Source organism: Atheta coriaria, unplaced genomic scaffold, assembly GCF_025399875.1.
Source record: "Atheta coriaria isolate IRGN ID8LTWV9N9 unplaced genomic scaffold, Caltech_Dcor_3.1 hic_scaffold_2_pilon, whole genome shotgun sequence".
NCBI classification, from domain to species: domain Eukaryota; kingdom Metazoa; phylum Arthropoda; class Insecta; order Coleoptera; family Staphylinidae; genus Dalotia; species Dalotia coriaria.
Genome location: NW_027045444.1, coordinates 4,989,926 through 5,009,371, shown reverse-complemented (window position 1 = coordinate 5,009,371; position 19,446 = coordinate 4,989,926). Strand labels below are relative to the sequence as shown.

Sequence of the window (19,446 nt, the reverse complement as noted above, 5' to 3'; positions counted from 1 at the left end):
CGTACAATTAACAATAACCCGCTTGATTAGCACCGTGCATAAATACCGTCTACGTGTTCACTACGCCATCAGTGTTGCGTTAAACAAGATGGCGACGTTGTCACTAGCATTCACAGCATGGGTTCTTCTTCAGATATCTACAATCACCTCACCATTACCATATTATTGTAATTCAGATGAGTTGGCGAATGCTGAGAAGTATGAGAATCTCATGGATGACCTCCAGGATGATTACCCAGGGACCACAACTGGTAGGTCCTCAGAAGATGACCCATTCTATGATCCAGGTGGTTTTGGACCCATGACTGAGGATTATGCTGATATGATGCCTACGTTGATGAGTTTACCTGATGGTACCATCAAGTTCTTTGATTCTGAGGAACTCCTACCCACGTCCCACCAGCTGTTGGACTGGGATTACCCTGAAAGGGATCATGTGGATGTACAGAAGAATATGAAACCTGATGTGCTTCGCCTCCCTGAAGATGATTACTATGTGGATTCGAGGGTTTGGAAGTCTTCGGAACCTGTGGTTGAAGGTGCCCCTTACAGTTATAATTATTATGACCCACCTCCGAACCCTATACCCAATTATGGTTCTTATGGACCTTCAGCGAATCATTCTAATCTACCTTATCAGTTGTATCCGGGAGCTGTGCAGGGTCCACCTGATTTGAATGATTTGATACCCACTATTGAGGATATCTTGAAGAATCGACCTTGGGGTGAGGATCTACTTCCCTCGGGTGGGGATTATGATTATGGTGGGGGTAATGATTATCTAAGTCCTCTACCTGCGGGTTTCCCGATGCCTCATGAGAATTTGCCACATACTTTGGACTATTCGCATAATCCGCCGTATTTTGAACCGCCGGGAAGGGTTCCGGAGTCTGGGCCTGGAATGACTGCTCCGCATTATATTTGTATTGATGCCAGGGCGTTGAATTTGCCGGTGAAGGATTTTCATAAGAGATATCGTGAGAAGCGTGTGTATGATGACATTCCGTCGGTTTATTTGAAGTTTAAACGATTTTGATGTGATTATGTTTGAGTATGCAACACATTATACACAAATACACAGGTTTTTTGTGGTTATGTTTATTATTTCAAGGTTTTTAAGTGTTTTAGGTGTTTTGGAGAGTTTTAGGTGTTTCTTTGGTGAATTGTTTGGGGGAGGTTGTTTTGAGGTTATGTTATCAGTTGATGATGGTATACAGAGTGTTTTAATTAAATTTTTAAAGTTGAAAATGTATGAAAAATGTTTGAAGCTTTATATACAGTGATTGTGAATGGGTAGGATAAATATTCTTTTTGTAGTTTGTAGAGAATTAAATTATCTTTAATATGATGTGTTGTTTATCACTATTAAACAATAAATAACAAAGTTATAGTTGTTTGAAGTTTGTTTTTAAAAATAAAACATAAAAGTTACAGGTTTTACTTTGAAGCTAGATTATAGTAAACTGCACAGGCGCAAATTAAATATTCCGTTTGTAGATGGTAGCAGATTAAATTCTGCTTCATTTGGTATATTATTTATCAAAATCGAGCAATAAACAACAAAGTTATTGTAGTTTTAAGGTAAAACATTGAAAAAATAATGAATACAATGCATTTACACATTTAAAACAAAATTATAACAACTTGTAATTGTAAAATTTAAAATATTTATAGAGTAATTGGTTAACTAGTTAATTATCTTTCGTTTGACACTAAATTTGTTTAAAATCGAAGCATAAACAATTGAGTTATAGCGTTTTAAACAATATTTTCACGCAATTCCAACTTTAAACATAACTTCACTTTAAAATATCGTGTTTTACTTGCTTTAAAGCATGTTAAAAGCATTTAAACTAATTATTTCAATAAATAATTTAATAACATTTGGTAGAGAATTAATTTATCTTCAATTTAATATACTGTTTATCAAAATCCAACAATAAACAACAAAGTTATAACGTTTTGAATGTTAATATGTAAAAAATGAAAAATAAAAATGTAATTAACACTTTAAAGTCAATTTACACTAAATTACTCTTTCATCATTTATTTCGTTTATGACATATAATAAACAATTAAATTATCTTTCATTTCACATAAAATTCATAAAAATTTATTGATAAACAATTAAGTTATAACATTTTTAAACAATACATTAATATATTCTGCAAAAAACAATTCAAATCTGTGTATAAAAAAACTGCGCATGCGTAGATTACGCATATCTCACCACACTGATAGAGAATAAAATCCTCTTTAAAATGATACCCGACTTATCAAAATCCAAGTATAAATAAAGCCTGTACAAGCTTTCGAATATTTTTTTGTCGATAATCTTCCAATGTAGTCATTTAGTCGCTCCAAGTATGTGATTTAAGTACAGTTTATTGTTGCATTCATTGTTTACACAATCACAGCGGGCGCTCAGTCAATAGCCCGTGGCCACCACGCCGTTATCACCAGCGGCGGCCATTATTAATTGTTGATTCGAGATGACTTACGGACTCGGTCAACACGAAAACACCAGCAAAAACCAAACTTTGCTCGCAGTGTCGTCGACTCGACAAATTTCATGTATCAAACACTAGGCATTTTATCATCAGCTATTCCCGGAATATTTACAGATAATTTATTGTTATTAAAACATGCACTATACCCTTGTAATAAAACATGTGCACTTGAATTTTAGGCAAAAGTTTCCATTCGCTTCGAGAAACAGAGAAAAATAGAAAAATGTACTTAACTTAAGTCATTGAAGCGTAGAATAACCTGCGCTTTAGAATTTTTGTTATTTTGTTATTTCTTTTATGCGCATTGAGTTGTTTGGTGAATGGTTTATTCCTAAACACGTTTTAAGCAAGGTTGGAGTTTGAGATTCGTTTCCCAGGGTGTAAAATGCGAATGTTTTGAAATTGTCAGAACATCTGGTGTGCAGATTGATGAGTGTTGTGGGATTTAGTTTCGAGGGTAGTTTGGGTATTATTAAGGCGGTTAGAGGTATAGGATGGGTCAAAAGCAATAAAAATATTCGATTTCAGGTCAAAATATTACTTAAGTTAAGTAATTTTTTGTTTTTTGTTTTGTAAACGCAATAAAACAGTTTTAAAATTAATTAGGTGATGTTTTTTTAGGATATATTAATAAAGGGTTAATTTATCTTTCATTTGATGTATGGTTTATGAAAATCTATTAATAAATAAAAAAGTTATGGTTGTTTGAAGTTTGTTTTGTAAAAATAAAAGATAAAAATTGCAGTTACAACTTTAAAGCTTGATAAAAGTAATCGGAGCATTTGTGTAATATATATTTTTTTAGTCGTGTATAGATAATTAATTTATCTTTAAAATGACGCTAAATTTAATAAAATTGAAGCATAAATAATTAAGTTATTACGTTTTTAAACAATATTTTCACGTAATTTCAAGTTTTAATGTAATTTTACTTTAAAAATTGTGTTTTACTTGTTTAAAGCTTGTAAAATGCATTTAAACTAATTGTATTATTAAATAATTTAATAACATTTGATAGAGGATTAATTTATCTTTAATTTGATATATTATTTATCAAAATCCAACAGTAAACAACGAAGTTATAGCGTTTTGAATATTAATATGCAAAAAATAAAAATAAAATTGTAATTAACGCTTTAAAGTTAGATTACAGCAAATTACATTTACGTTAATTAATTTCTTTTATAAGAATTAATAGACAATCAAATTGTCTTTCATTTGACACTAAATTTATGAAAATCTATTCATAAACGATAAAGTTATTACGTTTTTAAACATTAATTTCATACAAAAGCTCTAAAAAACAAGTTATACGTAATTTTAAGTGACTGAAGTCAGATTAAGCTTGTTTTAACCAAATAAATCAAATCCAAACCAAAGAAAACTATTCTAAATTAAACATTCCTTAAGTATACTTAACTTAAGCCTACTTAAACATCGCCAAACTTACTTTTATTGTCCAAACACAATAACTATTTGTTTACCAACTTATTTACTCTTCACCAAACATTCTGTACTCAACTTAAGTCATTGTAAACACAATCACTTAAACCCCAACCCAAATATTGCAATATTCTATAATTTCAGCCACAAATATGTATCAAACATTAAATATATTGCATCGATTGCATCTCTGAATAATATGTGACTTAAGCGCTGCGTGAATCCCGAGTGCGCATGCGCAGTGCGCTTTGCGCTTTTTTCGGTTCGCCGCGCGCGGCAAGTGGGAGGCGGTGCGCGGCCGGCTGATATAAGAAGGGTCGAGGGGGTCGAAGGCGTCTTCAGTGTGTCGTCCGCCGTTCGCACGAGAAGAGACTACCGCAGCCGCCGCCAGCAGAGTATCTCAAGATGGCGAACGTCGTCGCGCCGACGATGCTCGCGCTTCTCACCGTCGCGCTGCTCTCTAGCACGCTGACATCTTCACATCCAATCACAGGTAAGCAGATTTAAGTCACACTTTAAGTCACATTGCGAATTTTTCATTTCTTGGCGAAAATAATTTTTTGCATTTGAATGTAATCTAAATGACTTAAGTGATAAATATAAAAACTTTCCGTTGGGTATGCAAACAAGGTGAAGGTTCACCATAACAAGATAACAACAATGACATGTCAATTGGGATGAGCTTAAGTTAAGCGTGAACTTGACTCTCGGACAATTCTGGCGGCGGCGGCGGTGATAATAACATTTTAGTCAAAACATTGCGATAATTATGCTGCCTAATCAATAGGCTATCGGTCTATCAGCTCTGTAATACTTTGTTATAACATCCGTGATGTGAATTATGGCATAATTATTGTTTGAAGTTAATTTATTTATAGATTTTGTAATTAATTCAATTGAAAACGCGATGAATACGGGTGGAATTCTGAATTGAGTTTTGAAAGCGTGTAATGGTTATTTGCGCATGCGTAATAGGCATGTATGATATATCGTTGGAAAGAGGGTTAAATAGACTTTCATTTGAGAGTATATTTGTTTAAATTGGATGTAAATTAGTTAAATTATAAGGGTTTTAATGATTAGGGTTGAAAAGTTTTATTATGAAGTTAAATTTGAGTTTGAGGCTTGATAATTATGAAATGCGCATGTGTTTCTTAGATGTTTTAACGTAGAGTTATAGATAATTAATTCATCTTTAATTTAGTATTAAATTTATTAAAATCGGAATAAAAATAAGAAAGTTATTCATGATTTAAACAAAGTTTTCACATGAACATTATAGTTCTTTTATTTTAGCGAACACAAGTAGTTCAAATGTTTTTAAATCTACTTAATTTAAATGCAATCATAAATTATCTTTAATTTGACATATTCTTTATTAAAATTTTGCTATAGATAACAAAGTTATGCGCGATTGAAATAAATTTTACAAAAATAAGTTGCTTCTTTTTAACAACAAGTTTAAATCTAAATAACTTTTTTCTGCGCATGCGTAATTTATTCATTTTTTTTACATATGATAGAAAAATTAATTATCTTTCATATGATGCTAAACTTATTACAATTCAAGAAAGAATAATAACGTTATCAGGGATTTAAACAATAATTTCATCCAAAAGTTTAAAATTTTCTGTTTTTCGATTTTAAACTTGTTTAAATCAATTTTAATCTATTAAATTTTTATATTATTACCATTATTTTTTACTGCTGTGAAAAAGCATTAAATTATCTTTAATTTGACGTAAAATTTATTAAAATATACGCTTAGATAACAAAGTTACACGCATTTGAAATAACATTTACTTAAATAATATTTTTTTTTATAACTTGAACTTCAAAGCCTAATAACTATTTAATGCGCATGTGTATTTTATTACTCTTTTTCGCATAAAATAAACAATTTAATCTTCTTTCAAATGATACAAAATTTATCCATTTCTATAAATAAACAACCGAGTTATAAGCTTTTAAAATATTATTACAAAAATTAAAACTCAAACTATGTGACTTAAGTAACATCAACGCAAATACTTTGCAATTCTCAACACAAATGACACAATTAACGCAAGAATCATACGGGACCCAAGTTAGGAAACAATGATTATCCTTGAATCAACACCATAAACAGCCGCCACACGTGCATTTCCCAATTAATCTAATTTCCTAATTAAATCAAATCAAAGTCAAAATCATTCCTTTAAACATTTTCCGAGTCGAATCTCATGGTGTTTGCTTGGTCCATTGTGGCTTATCTCTTCGTGCGTGTTGTCGGCGCACAATTTATTCGATTGTCCGACACTCTCCGGCTCAATTGGTTAACAAGCTCATCATCAATTTACGTCCGTTATCAACGCGCTCCTTCAACAATTCAACAAACCATCGCGATACATACAGTGTGTCCACGATCACCACTCTAGAAAAGTCTCAAATATCTCCGCGCATGCGATAATAGTTCACAGTTCACGAGGTCAGTTATTCGCATACAAAACAAATCAAAGCAATGTTAATTCAATCGTTTATTATTGATAACACGCAGCGGCGATGATAAGCGAATGTCAATGTTATCACGAGTGCTAACGCTTTGTCTTTTTGTTGATTACAGCTGACAAGTGTCGAACCGGATGTCACGGAGGTAAATATAATGTGTAACATGACTTAAGTCGGTTTTGTTTTTACATTGGTTTTTTGGTTATGTTTAGTGACGCCGAACAATTTCAAGTATGCGGAAGGTACAACGTACAAATACTCTTTGGAATCGACGGTTGATATCACGCTATCCACCGCGGAGGGACAACAATCTGCTACTAAAGTCAAAGCTAATGTTTTGCTCACGCAGCAGCCGCAATGCGTTCAAGTACTGCGACTACAGAATGTGCAAATTCTTGGTGGCGATGGCAAGGTGAGTTTCAACTTTAAATATAAATTAAAGTAGTTCGCGCATGCGTAGAGTTATTATTTTTTTAGTAGTCAGTAAGAGAATTTAATTGGCTTTCATTTGATGTATAGCTTGTTAAAATTTATTAATAATTTGTTAATAATTATTTAAAAAGTTATTGGAGTTTAAAGTTTTTAATGCAATAATAAGAGTTAAATTTGAATTGGAAGTTTAAAATTTGATTTGAGTATACTGCGCATGCGTAAATTAATTATTTTTTCTAACAAGAGTATGCAGAGATAAATTATCTTTAATTTGGTGTATTATTTATTAAAATCTAGCGATAAACAACAAAGTTGTAGCAGTTTTAAAAAATAGTTCTTAATATTTGATAGAAATATTTACTTTAAACTTACTTACAAGTTTAAAAGAAAATTAAAGTAGTTTGCGCATGCGTATAGTTAAAATTTTTGAGTACAGTTTTAAGAGCAGCTAATTTGCTTTCATTTGATATATAATTTATTAAAATCTAGTAATAAACAAAAAAGTTATTTGTAATTGAATAATTCATAACCGAAAACTAAATTTTAATATTAGTAACAACTTTAAATCAATATAACAGATAATTGCGCATGCGTAAATAAACAATATAACTACAAATCATACTCAATTAAATTCTCTTTAATTTGATACCAAATTCATTAAAATCGAACCATAATCAACAAAGTTACAAGCTTTTGAAAATCAACATTAAATTTTTCTATATTTACAGAAAAAGGGTACTATCCCCAACCTGGACAAAGCAATTAAGATCAACTTCCACGATGGTCACATCGAAGACATCATCTGCGCGGAAACCGGAGATACCCAAGTCTCCCTCAACATGAAACGCGCCGTGGCCTCCCTCTTCCAAGCCGCTTTGAAATCATCAACAGAAACCGATGTCTTTGGCGTGTGCCCAACCACAATCACCTCCTCAAAGGAAGGCCCAATCGTGACCCACACCAAGAGCAGATCCCTCAACCACTGCGCCCATCGCGAGAACGCCAAACACGACTTCCTTACCACCGCGTTCAACCTGCACAGCGAGATCAAATCCAGCCCTATCTTACGCTCAGACTACACCTCCGAAATGCGGGTCAAGGATGGTATCCTGGACCATGTGTTGGTAACCGAGAACTACCTCTACATGCCATTCTCCATTGGTCGTAATGGAGCCAAGGCAGTGTACAAACCAAGTTACAACTCCAAGGTAAATCCAAGGACGCCCCGAAGAACAAATGCACAGAACCCAAGTCCATCATCTTCGAGAACCCTCATCCAATGGTCTCGGAGAAGAGTGATGTCAAGACCATCATTGACGCTGTCAAGGACACAGCCAACAGCATCAAGGAGACTGTCTCAGAAAAAACAGCGAGTAAATTCGGACAATTGATTTCTGTCATGGCCGCCGGTAAGAAGGATGACCTTCTCGCTGTGTACAACCAGGTCCAGAGTGGAGCAGGGTTCACAGACAAGGAAAGAGCAAAGAAAGTGTTCCTAGATGCGTTATTCAGGACTGGAACTGGGGATTGTCTTGAGGTTGCTATTCAACTCCTGAAGAGCAAACAATTGAATACTTTGGAAGAGAAGATGGTGTACCTAGGTATGTCATTCATCCGCCATGCCACACCTGAATCCATTGCTACTGCCGCTACGTTACTGGACACTCCGAAGTTACCCAGGGAAGCTTATTTGGGTATTGGTGCACTTGTGTCCCATTATTGCAAAGCCCACGACTGTCATAACCTGGAACAGATGAAGACCCTTTCTGGTAAACTCTTGGGTAAACTCAAGGATGGTAAGGCAGCTAATCGGGAACAGGAGAATGAAATGATTGCTGCTTTGAAGGCTTTGACCAATATGAAGCACCTTGCTGATAATGTGGTACCCAAGGTCATTTCCATTGCTCAGGATAAGAAGAATTCCATGAGGTTGAGGGTTGCTGCGTTGGAAGCCTACCAATCTGATGCTTGCAAAGACAAACTTAGGGATTCAGCCATTTCTATTCTCAAGGACACACAACAAGACACAGAATTAAGGTTGAAGGCATACCTTGCTCTGGCTGAGTGCCCCAATGGTAAAGTAGCCACAGCTGTCAAAAATGTCCTGGATACAGAGGAGTCCTACCAGATTTTGGGTTTCATTGTTTCACACATCCGTATCCTCAGGGCCAGTAGCAATCCTGATAAGGAGTTAGCAAAGAGGGAATTGGGACCCTGAACACCAACCGGAAGTTCCCCATTGACTTCCGTAAATTCTCCTTTTATGATGAAACCAGTCATACCATTGACACTCTAGGAACAAGTGGTAGTTTTGATACCAGTGTTATCTACTCTCAGAACTCCTTCCTCCCAAGGTCAATCGGGGTCAACCTGACTACAGAGGTGTTTGGGCATAGGATGAACTTCCTGGAGATTGATACCCGTCAGGAGAACCTCGATAAACTCATGGAGCATTACCTGGGACCTCTTGGTGTGCTTCGTGGTAAGACCCCTGAAGAATTAGAAAAATCCGCATCAAGCTCCCTGAAGAAATTCATGGATCACCTCGTTGAACGTATGCAGAAGACCAGGGGTAAGAGGCATGTCCCACAAGCTGAGATTGATTCAGTTGGTAAGGCTGTTCAGATCAAGACCAATGAATTGAACAATGATCTTGATTTGGATCTGAGTATCAAAATGTTTGGGTCTGAGTTCCTGTTTTTGACCCTGAATGAAAACGCTGAGGACTTCTCCGCTGAGAAGGTCATTGATAAGATCTTTGATTGTTTGGACAAAGGTATTGATAAGGCGAAGAACTTCCAACATACCTTCACCAGGAATGGTATTTTCATGGATCTGGAATTGGCTTATCCAACTTCTACAGGTTTCCCGTTGAAGATGTCTGTTCAGGGAACTGATTCTCTTCAGTTGGTTGCTGAGACCAAGGTGGATATCCGTGCCCTTCTCCAGGGGAATAAGAACTCTGTGATGCAATTGAAGGTAATCCCTTCTGCTAATATTGAGGTTGCTGGTAGATTGACCCTGGATGCTTCTGTGGTGGAAAGTGGTTTGAAGGTCACCTCTAATCTGCATACAGCTACAGGTGGTGCGTTGATCCTGGAGTTGTTCCCTACTGGTCTGGATGCTAAATTCAGTTTACCAATTGAAAAACAGGAGATTATCAATGCTGAACACCAACTGGTTTTCATCACCAGGGATTCTGGTCATGCTGAAGTAGACACACCTTTGAAATTCGTCGAGAGTAAACCTTTGGATATTTGCTTTGACCATCTTGAACAGGTCATAGGTTTGACCTTCTGTGCAGGTCTAAACTCCCCTAACCAACAATTGAACCAGGGTACCTTCTTGCCATTCCCATTCAATGGTAACAGCCAACTCAAGGTGTTCATCACCAGGGATAAACCAGTGACCTACCACATCAGGGACATTCTCTACAACACTGACAAAAAGGGTGTTGAATTCATCATTGAAACCTTGGATGAAGCTAAGAAACCCATGGTAAGTCTTGCTGTGGAAGCATTCGCACACCCTGAGAAGTACATCAAGGCCTCATTGGACTCACCAATCAAAAAAGCAACCCTTGAGGACGCATCACTGATAACGATAAGGAAAAGTCCATTGGAGCTAAATTCATGCATGATAACCAAGAATATTCTGGTAAACTGGGTATTACTGTCACTGGTAATGCCGCCAAGTCCACCTACAAACCCTTGATTGAATTCGTCACACCTGATCAAGGAAAACAGAAGTCACCTTACACGGTTGAAGGTCAAATCATCGCTGAGAAAGCCGGGGATAACTGCAAGTATACCTTTGACAAGGTCAAACTGATCTCACCATCAACTCCTGCTATTACTATCTCTGGTAACCTTGGTCGGGAAGCTGGTGTGTTCTTCGCTGATATGAAAATGGATGATGGTACCAACAGTGGTACTGTCAAGGGTAAACTCCAAGCCAATGCTAATTTACTCAAGGCTGAAGCCAAGGTCATGAACACCATGTCGCCCGTATCCAACTTCCAGATTGATTATGAACTCAAGCGTGATGAGAAGTCGATTTCTAATGATTTGACCTTGATTCATGGTGGGGATCTTACCAATAAGCAAAACACTCTGAAGTTGAAGAATTCCATCACCCGGAAGTTTACTGATTCCACTGATTACCTCCTGGAGACAAAGAATACCTTCAGTTATCCTCTGATTGGGGTTGAAGGTAAGTTCAACCTGAAGAAGGTACCCAAGAGTCTGGACTTTGCGGCTGATGGTAAATACAACAAGGCTAAAGTTGGTGGTAAACTCAACGCTAAATACAACCAGAAGGTTGTAGGTGATTTTGATGTCAATATTGAAGGTGAGGCACTTGATAACAAACTCAAAGCCAAAGCTAAGCGAGATATCAATGGGGATGTAAGCACCATTGATAACAGTTGGATCTCAATGGTAAGAAGGCTGAGATTAAGGGTACCATCACCCATAAGTGCAAACCATATGATACCAACATCGGGTGTGACCTTACCATTCAAGTCCCACAATGCCCGGATGTTTTAAGTGTCAAACATGGTTTTAGTCATGTGATTGACGAATGCAAGTCTCACCTGAAGATTGCAAAGGGTGCTGAGAACCTGGTAGACTTTGAATTCAACGGGCATAAGACCAAGGGAGGTAATGGACACCTCAAAGCTAACATCAAGGATATCCTCAATGTTGATGGTGAGTTGAAGGCTGACAAATGGAATGGAAAGGCACACCTTCTCGTTGATCTACTGAAGGTACAGCGTAAAGTCAAATTGGACTCTACCTTCAATCTGGCTAATCCCAAATACAACATCCAAGCTAATTTCTATCCTAACTTCGAGAAGAGCCCCAAGAAGATCTCGTTATCATCTGATAATGAAGTTGGTGAAAAGAGCATTGATTCCAAGAATAAACTGGATATCTTCGATAATCTATTTGAAGGTAATGTCAAGGCTAGTTGTGAGGGTGAGCTTCTAGATGCCAAGATCAATGTGGTTTCTGATTTGACCCTTCCCAATGGGATGTACCTTGCTGGTAAATTCAACAGGGAACACCATTACACCAATGACCTGATGTCTGGTAATGTTTTCTTGAACCTGGAACAACGCAACAACAAAAACACACCTGGACGTAAGCTTACCATCAAGGGTGAAGCAAAGAACACCAATGTTAAATTGGGTAAGATTGACCTTACCTATAACCTTGCTGCTGATGATAGCAATGGTAAGAATATCAATGGGGACCTTACCATCAAAACCAACCGAGATGATGATGAATGCAAAGGTGATGTTAATGGTAAACTCTATGGATCCATCCTTGCTGAACCCATTGAATTCGCTTTGAAATCCCAGAATAAACATCGGGTAGGTTCCTATTCTGCTTCCACAAAATGCCACAAAGGATCTTTGAACCTTGATGGTAAATACGACCTCTCTGGAGCTGGTAATCCCTTATCTGGTTCTGTTAACTTGGATGTAAAGACTAGCAATCCCAAGGTCAAGTCTATCAAGTTCAACGCTGCTGGTAAACTCTTGAAGGATGAACACAAATGTGAAATGGGTGGATCCACCAAACTCTTCGTTGATGACGATGGTACTGACCCAGATGCGACTGTGAACTTCGAAGCTGAAGGTGACCTTAATGTAGGACATCATAATGGTCAAATCAAGGGTACCATCAAAGTACAGAAACTGGATCCCATCACAGGTGCGCTTGGTTATGCACATAAAGAAGACAACGGTGTGATGAAATGCCAAGCGGATGCTTCCCTGAAATACGCTGAAGGTAAGACCATCAAAGCAGACGCCTCCTTGATCAGACCCAATAAAAATGAAGGTAAACTCGAGTTGAAACTGGAAACACCTTTTGAACACATGAAAAAGTCCGAAGTTACCATGAACTACAAACGTAGTGATGATGGTAAACATGTCACCTCAGACCAGACCACCATCATTGATGGTAAGCAATATGTATCCAAGAGTGAGATCCGTGTGTCCCCTGTCAACCCACTCTTCAGTTATGAACTCACCCATGATGGACATACTGATAAGGTTCTTCTATCTGCTGAAAGCCCCGGAAATCACATCCATAAGGGTCTCATTGATGTATCCTATGGTACCCTGGTTTACTACTACAGTTATGATATCAATGCCCCAAGTGTGGATGACTTCTCCATTCTGATCAAGATGAACGCTCCTTCTTTGGGTGCCAAGAAAATCGAGACTGAGATTAAGAACAAGAAGAATAAGGTCATCGAGGTTTCCATCTCGGAAAGTGGAGAGTCTGTTATCAAGGGAACAGCCACCTATAAAGTCCGCGATGAAGGTGGTAAGTACATCGTTGAAGGATCAGGAGAATTCACAGTGAGGAATGATAAGAAGACCGGAAACTTCAAATTCATCAAGCAGCAGTTGACCATGGATAAGAACCACGAGTTAGGAGTTGCTGTAAGTTGTTTAAATTGAAGGTATGTCTCATGGTGTGTTCTTAACTCTGTTGTTTCTGTTTAGATTACACTCGACATGACCCTGGGTAATCACGCGATGGATGCCGAAGCTAAAATGACCAACAAACAATTCCGGATTATGAATTCCTACTGTAGGGAGAAGAATCAATGCCAACACTTTGAGTTTGATTCCAAGTCGAATATGATCAGTATTGTTGAGTACGACAATGAAGTTGAGGTTAGGATTGAGTTGGGTTCCTATGACTTCGGGATGAAGGCAGTGTCCAAACGTAAACAACTTCAGTTTGATCATACCACAGACATCCATTTCCAAACTAAAGATAACAAGAAGTACCAATACAGTCTGTATATCCATCCCAAAGAAGCTGGTGTGTCTCTAACAACACCTAAACGCCAGGTTTCACTTGAAGGTAAGGTTGATATACCTCCCAAGTTCAAAGGACCTGCCAAGTTTGACATCTGTTTGTATCTGGATAAAAAGAACGAACCTACCAAGAAGACTTCCCTCACCGGAAGTGTAGATTATTCTGGTAGTGATAAATCTGGTAAACTCACCGCTGAAACCAAGTTATCCTCACCTGGGTTGAATAAGGACTTGATTGTTGCTTATGTTAGTAAATACGACGCACCTTCAAGACAAGGTGAGGCAACTCTCACCGTGGACATCTTTGCTAACCAAAACAGTAAAATCGTCGCCAATTTGAAGTCCTCCATTGCCAAGGCTGGAGATAATGGTCAATATGACATGGTACACCATGCTACCATCAAATCTGCTGGTATGGGTATTGATATCGCTTATGATGAGATCTCTTACTCCCTGGATACAAAGGCACACACCTTCAAGACTATGGCTAAGTTGACTTACAACATGGATAACCATAAGTGTGTTTGTATGTATCTTTTGGAGGTAAGTCCGAAGAAACTCACAGGGAAGGTTCAACTCCATAACAAGGAGATTGTAAGCATTGAGTCTAACCTAAAACTATCTAAAGAAGAACAAGTGATTGATACTGACTTGGTTATCTTCGGAATGAAACCTTTGACTAGCCATTATGAACTGAAGAACTTCAACACCATGAAATACACTTTATCATCAAAGGATAATCCTGGTAAGCAACTTACCATCAACGCTGCGTTTATTCCTGGACAAATCGCTGATTTCCGTGCTGAAGTATCCAATCAAGAATTAATCAAAGCTTCCGTTCAACTTGATGAAGCTAACTTCCTTAAACCTGATTATGGTATGAATCTGGATAACATGCAGAAGTTGGTGCTTCAACCAGCTAAGAACCAAGTGGATAACATGCTTAAAGAAGGCAAATCTTTGCTTTCTGACACCGCAGCTGCTTCCAAGAAGAACGCTGAGCACATCAATGAACTCGCTAAGAAAAACGTACCTAACCTCAAAGGTGTCAAAGACTACTACGCCGGTGAATGGAACAAAGTCTCTTCTGAGATCAACGCAGATCCCAACATTCAGAAAGCCAGTGAATTCCTGCATAAACTCTTCGGAACCTTCGCTAAAGCTGCTAGTGAATTACTCACCAAAGCTGTGGATCTTTTGGAGCAGATTTGCAAGACTATCAATGCAACCATGAAGAAATTCTTTGATGCTATGGATACGCAGATATGGCCGCAGGTCAAGGTCACCCTGGAGAAACTCATGGAAGTCGCCGGGAAAGTCTGTGATAGTATTTCTGATATCATCTTCGGAGCTATGGCTTGGGTCAATCAATTCCTGGAAGCCCATCAGGCTGAACTCAAACAAATTGCTACTACCATCTCTAGTATCACTCAGGACCTTGGTAGATTCCTGCAGAAGAACTACGAACGTGTCAGGGCTTTGATTTCTGAAAACGCGAAGAAACTCTTTGAGGAATTGAAGGCTCTACCGATTTATGAAGAGCTTAAAGCTCGTTATGACCTGTTGATCAAGGACTTTGGTGATTGGTCCGAACCATTGAAGCATATGATTGATGATACTTTGAATACCATCCAGGATATCATTCCTAATGAAGACGCGAAGAAGATTGTTGAAGCTATCAGGACTTATGTGAATAAGAAGTTGAAGCATGAAGCTGTTGATGACATCGCAGCCATTGAGAATATCATCAGGAGTGTCGCCATGTTGTTGAGGAAGTTAACCTCACAATACAAGATCAATGAATTACCTCTATTGGATTCTAAGAGTTTCATCACTGATTATGTCTTTGCTCTGCCACGTATAGTCGCCATGCGCATGTCCTGGGTGGAATACTTCCTGGTTAACAAGGATGGACCATGGGATGCTATCCCTGCAACCCTTCAGACACTTACCTTCAACCCACGCAGCTGGCTTGGACCTCCATTCAGACTCTATGGTTATTTGATCCAGGGACAACACATTTTCACCTTTGATGGTAAACATTTGACCTTCCCGGGTACCTGCAACTATCTGATTGCCAGGGATGCTGTTAATGGTAACTTTACCATTGGTGGTACCTACGCGAATGGATTGCTGACTGCTTTGACTGTTGCTGACGCTACGGATTCTGTTACCATCAAGAAGGGAGGTCAGGTTATGCATGGTAAGGCAGCTGGTGAGTTCCCATTGAGGTTGGGTACCATCTCTGCGTTCAGGACCTATGCTAACATGCACATCAACTCCAAGGCTGGTGTCGAGGTGTCTTGTGATGTGAAAATGTTGGTTTGTAAGATTTCCATCAGTGGGTTCTATCATGGGCAGATCAGAGGGTTGTTGGGTAATGGTAATAATGAACCCTATGATGATTTCATCATTCCCAATGGTAAGATTGTTGCTGGTGAGGCTGAATTTGGTAATGCTTACAAGATGACAGCATCCTGCAAACCTGTAACCACTGTGGACCATCATGCACATAACAGGGTACCTGGATGTACCACGTTGTTCACCAATGAGAATACTCTACGAGTATGTTATCCATTTGTCAATCCGGAGTTGTACCGTGCTGCTTGTGATCATGGTGTGGCTGCTGGTGTGAAGGACACAGAGGAAGCCATTGCTAGAGGTTATGTTGCTGCTTGCAATGCTAAGTACATACCAGCAATCCTCCCGAGTAAATTTCTGAAGTGTACCAATGGCGATCAAGAACGTAGTGTTGGAGATAAGTTCAGTGTGAAGCTCCCTGGTAAAGCCGCTGATATTATTTTGATTGTTGACCAATCCAAAGCTAATGAACAAGTTTACAAAGACCTGGTACAGCCTATGGTGTCTGAACTAACCAAGGAACTCGCTGGTAAAGGTGTACCAGATGTAGAATTCCATTTGATTGGTTACGGAGGTGATTTTGATGAATATCCATCTCATTTCACTAATAATGGTAAACTCAGCTGGAGAGGAAAGTTGCCTACCATGAAATTCACTGAACCTGCAGAAGATGAATCCTATGAACACCCTAATGACAATGTAGAAAAGGCAATCAACTTCCTAATCAAAGCAGAGGAAGACATCGAACTCGCCATGGGTTTAGACATCAAATCCTTAGCCTTCTTGGAAGGTTTCAAATACCCCTTCAGGGCCCACGCTACCAAGACCATTATTGCTTTTAACAGCAAAGGGTGCAAACAGGGAAGCCTACTCTTCATCCAGAAACTCCGCGCCATGTTGTTCAAGGATAAAAACTTCCATATTAACCTAGTATCGTCCTTCAATGACTTCAAGGTCAAAGACGCGAAGGTATCCAAGAGTGTGGTGGGTTTCGATGATAAACACGTGATGACATTCGCGGATGCCAAGAAGAAATCACCTGGAAGCACTGAATTGCATAAGGAACTTGAAGTGGATGACTACTGCACTGATTTCTTGATCAATCATGGCGGCGCTGTGTTTAATGCGGACAACTTCCTCGCTGCCAAGGGCCCACAACGCACGCAATTCACCCAGTTGGTTTCGCACACCCTGGCGGAACAAATCACAACCACCGAACAAGGTTTGGATTGCTCTTGTGCAATTCGTGGCGTTGCAACTGCCCAGAACGTATGCAAAAGTGTTTACATCAATGACAAAGAGGTTAGTTTTTGATTTTTTGACATTTTTGACATTTTAGAGATTCTAACCTTGTTTTTGTGCTTTTCTGTTACAGAAGTAATAAATTATGATGGGATATTATTTTACCATTAACATACGCCTACGTATTTGTATAAATATAGCAATTATATAATGTAATTAAATGTAAACGTAACGAATAAAGTTTATTTGATTTTTATTTTGCTTTGGTACATGTCTCACACTGGTAGCATCCTGCGATTAACCTGCGGGTATTCCTCAGCAGTTTCTTCACTTTCTTCACCATAATCAGCGTCACCTGACGGTTGTGATTGCGAGAGTGACTGCGAATGCGACTGCGATTGCGCCTCTGACTGTGACTGTGACTGCGACTGCGATTCTGCATATTCTGTCTCTGGGGGTTCACTGCGTGGCCTTGACTTATAGGGTGCCTCCCATGGATCAACGTTGGGGTTCACACCCCTGGATGGACTGTTTTGCGGTACGGTTCTTGTTTGATCTTCGTTTACAGTGATCACAATGGCTGGTAACTCAACCGGTGGACGACGGTAGAGTTTCTTTATCTTCCAGTAGACGTCCGGATGCATGTAGTCAAAGTACCGGCCGTCCATGCAGAGTGTGTACAATGTGGTCTGACCTAAACACTTGAAATTAAAATCACTCTTCTTTATCAAAGAGAAGTGTACTTACTGGGTGTGGTGGTGGTTTTATTGGGATCTTTGGGGTCTTTGGGATCATTGGGGTCAGTGGTTCCCTTGGGGGTCTGGGGGTCGGTTGTGTCGTCGTCGGTGAATATGCAATACGCAGGTAATGGCATATCAAGTTCTTTCCGTAGCAACCCCTTGTTAAGTCGTGCACTTACTATAACAATGCTCGCCAGCAGCACGATGGTAAACGACATGTTGTGCAAATTGGGCACACAAGCCACCATTGCAGTTAACTGAAACCTGTGAATGATTATCGTGATTGTGTTAGGGTTTGATTGGTTTTATAGGCCGAAATATGATTAGTCTGATTTCGCATGGCTCGTTTGCAATTTGTGGGCTAATATTGTCACGATAATGGCGTGTGACTTTCACAAAAACGCCTCGAAGTGATTTTAAATTCTTCCATTTCACGGCGGTGATTGTGCGTTGAATCGCGGAAATCCACCGCGGGAAATCAATGGCTTGATTGGTTATTGTTCGGGGAATTCATTTGAGAATAGATTTTTAATTTGTGTTGATAATGATAACGATTTCTTTCAATGCCTGGTTGCTTGAGGCGAGTAAACATCATCTGTTGGTACCTGGTTTCGTTAATTTTGTTTTCGTTTGCAGAGGAGTGAAGTAAGCAAATGAAAATTATATTTTGGGAATTATGAGAGAGATTTAATTGTTTATTGCAGCGTTATCCATGATTAAGTTTAATAATGAGTTTCAGGAGGTTATAAATCTTTTGAAAATAATTTTTAGAACTAAATTGAGAAGATTTTTGTATTTTTCGTTATTTTAGACAAAAAACTATAAAAATTTCTGTGAATTTATTTTTTAAACTTATTCTGATCATGTTGATGTCTTAATAAGTATTTTCTTAGTATTTGTAAGAAGATTAAGTATCATTTTGTTTGTTTTGCATTGCCAAATGTGTTTTCATGCTCAATCTTTCGTGTAATCACATCAAAATGGCGTCATTCGACCATTACGTTAAGTGTTTCATTGTAATACTGCCAGGTGTGAGAATAATGAGTGTATATTTACAGATTAACTGAGGTAAAGTCAATAATACATAACTCCACTAAGAATTTGAGCGTAAACAACGAAAGTTCTTCATTGAAGCATAGCATTAATGAATTAAAAGCTGCTGCTGTTAATTTCAGCATGGCATTAGCAGGTAATTCAGTAAACTTCAAAAATGAGTCTTTGTACATCAAAAGATTTGCATTTCCTTCATTATCACTTGATCATCTCTTGAATAACACTGCAATTCCGCCAAAAATTTAAGCGTAAACAATGAAAATTCTTCATTGTAGCATACCATTGATGAATTAAACGCCTCCCAGAAGGAAATATTCAATTCTTCACAGAATAA

The 19,446-nt window shown here is 38.3% G+C and overlaps 2 protein-coding genes across 2 annotated transcripts; one reads left to right on the top strand and one right to left on the bottom strand.

Annotated features, from left to right (window-relative positions):
- Positions 1-4,286: 4,286 nt before the first annotated feature.
- Positions 4,287-17,575, top strand: apolpp (retinoid- and fatty-acid binding glycoprotein apolipophorin). The gene is given in 10 exon segments (XM_065315180.1): positions 4,287-4,446; positions 6,556-6,585; positions 6,653-6,852; positions 7,601-8,051; positions 8,054-9,084; positions 9,087-10,473; positions 10,476-11,297; positions 11,300-13,332; positions 13,396-17,379; positions 17,453-17,575. Coding segments are annotated over 10 exon segments (10,032 nt in total). The 5' UTR covers positions 4,287-4,358; the 3' UTR covers positions 17,459-17,575.
- On the bottom strand, positions 17,556-18,397 carry LOC135801692 (uncharacterized). The gene is made up of 2 exons (XM_065315191.1): positions 18,067-18,397; positions 17,556-18,013 (listed from the first exon to the last, which is right to left on the bottom strand). The coding sequence occupies exons 1-2, from the start codon at positions 18,305-18,307 to the stop codon at positions 17,595-17,597; spliced, it is 660 nt and encodes a 219-aa protein (XP_065171263.1). The 5' UTR covers positions 18,308-18,397; the 3' UTR covers positions 17,556-17,594.
- Positions 18,398-19,446: the final 1,049 nt, after the last annotated feature.

Coding starts and splice junctions, on each gene's coding strand:
- LOC135801692 (XM_065315191.1), bottom strand. CDS start 18,307: ATGGTGGCTTGTGTGCCCAATTTGCACAACATGTCGTTTACCATCGTG. Junction 18,014..18,066: donor TAAAACCACCACCACACCCA/GTAAGTACACTT, acceptor TCAAGTGTTTAG/GTCAGACCACATTGTACACA.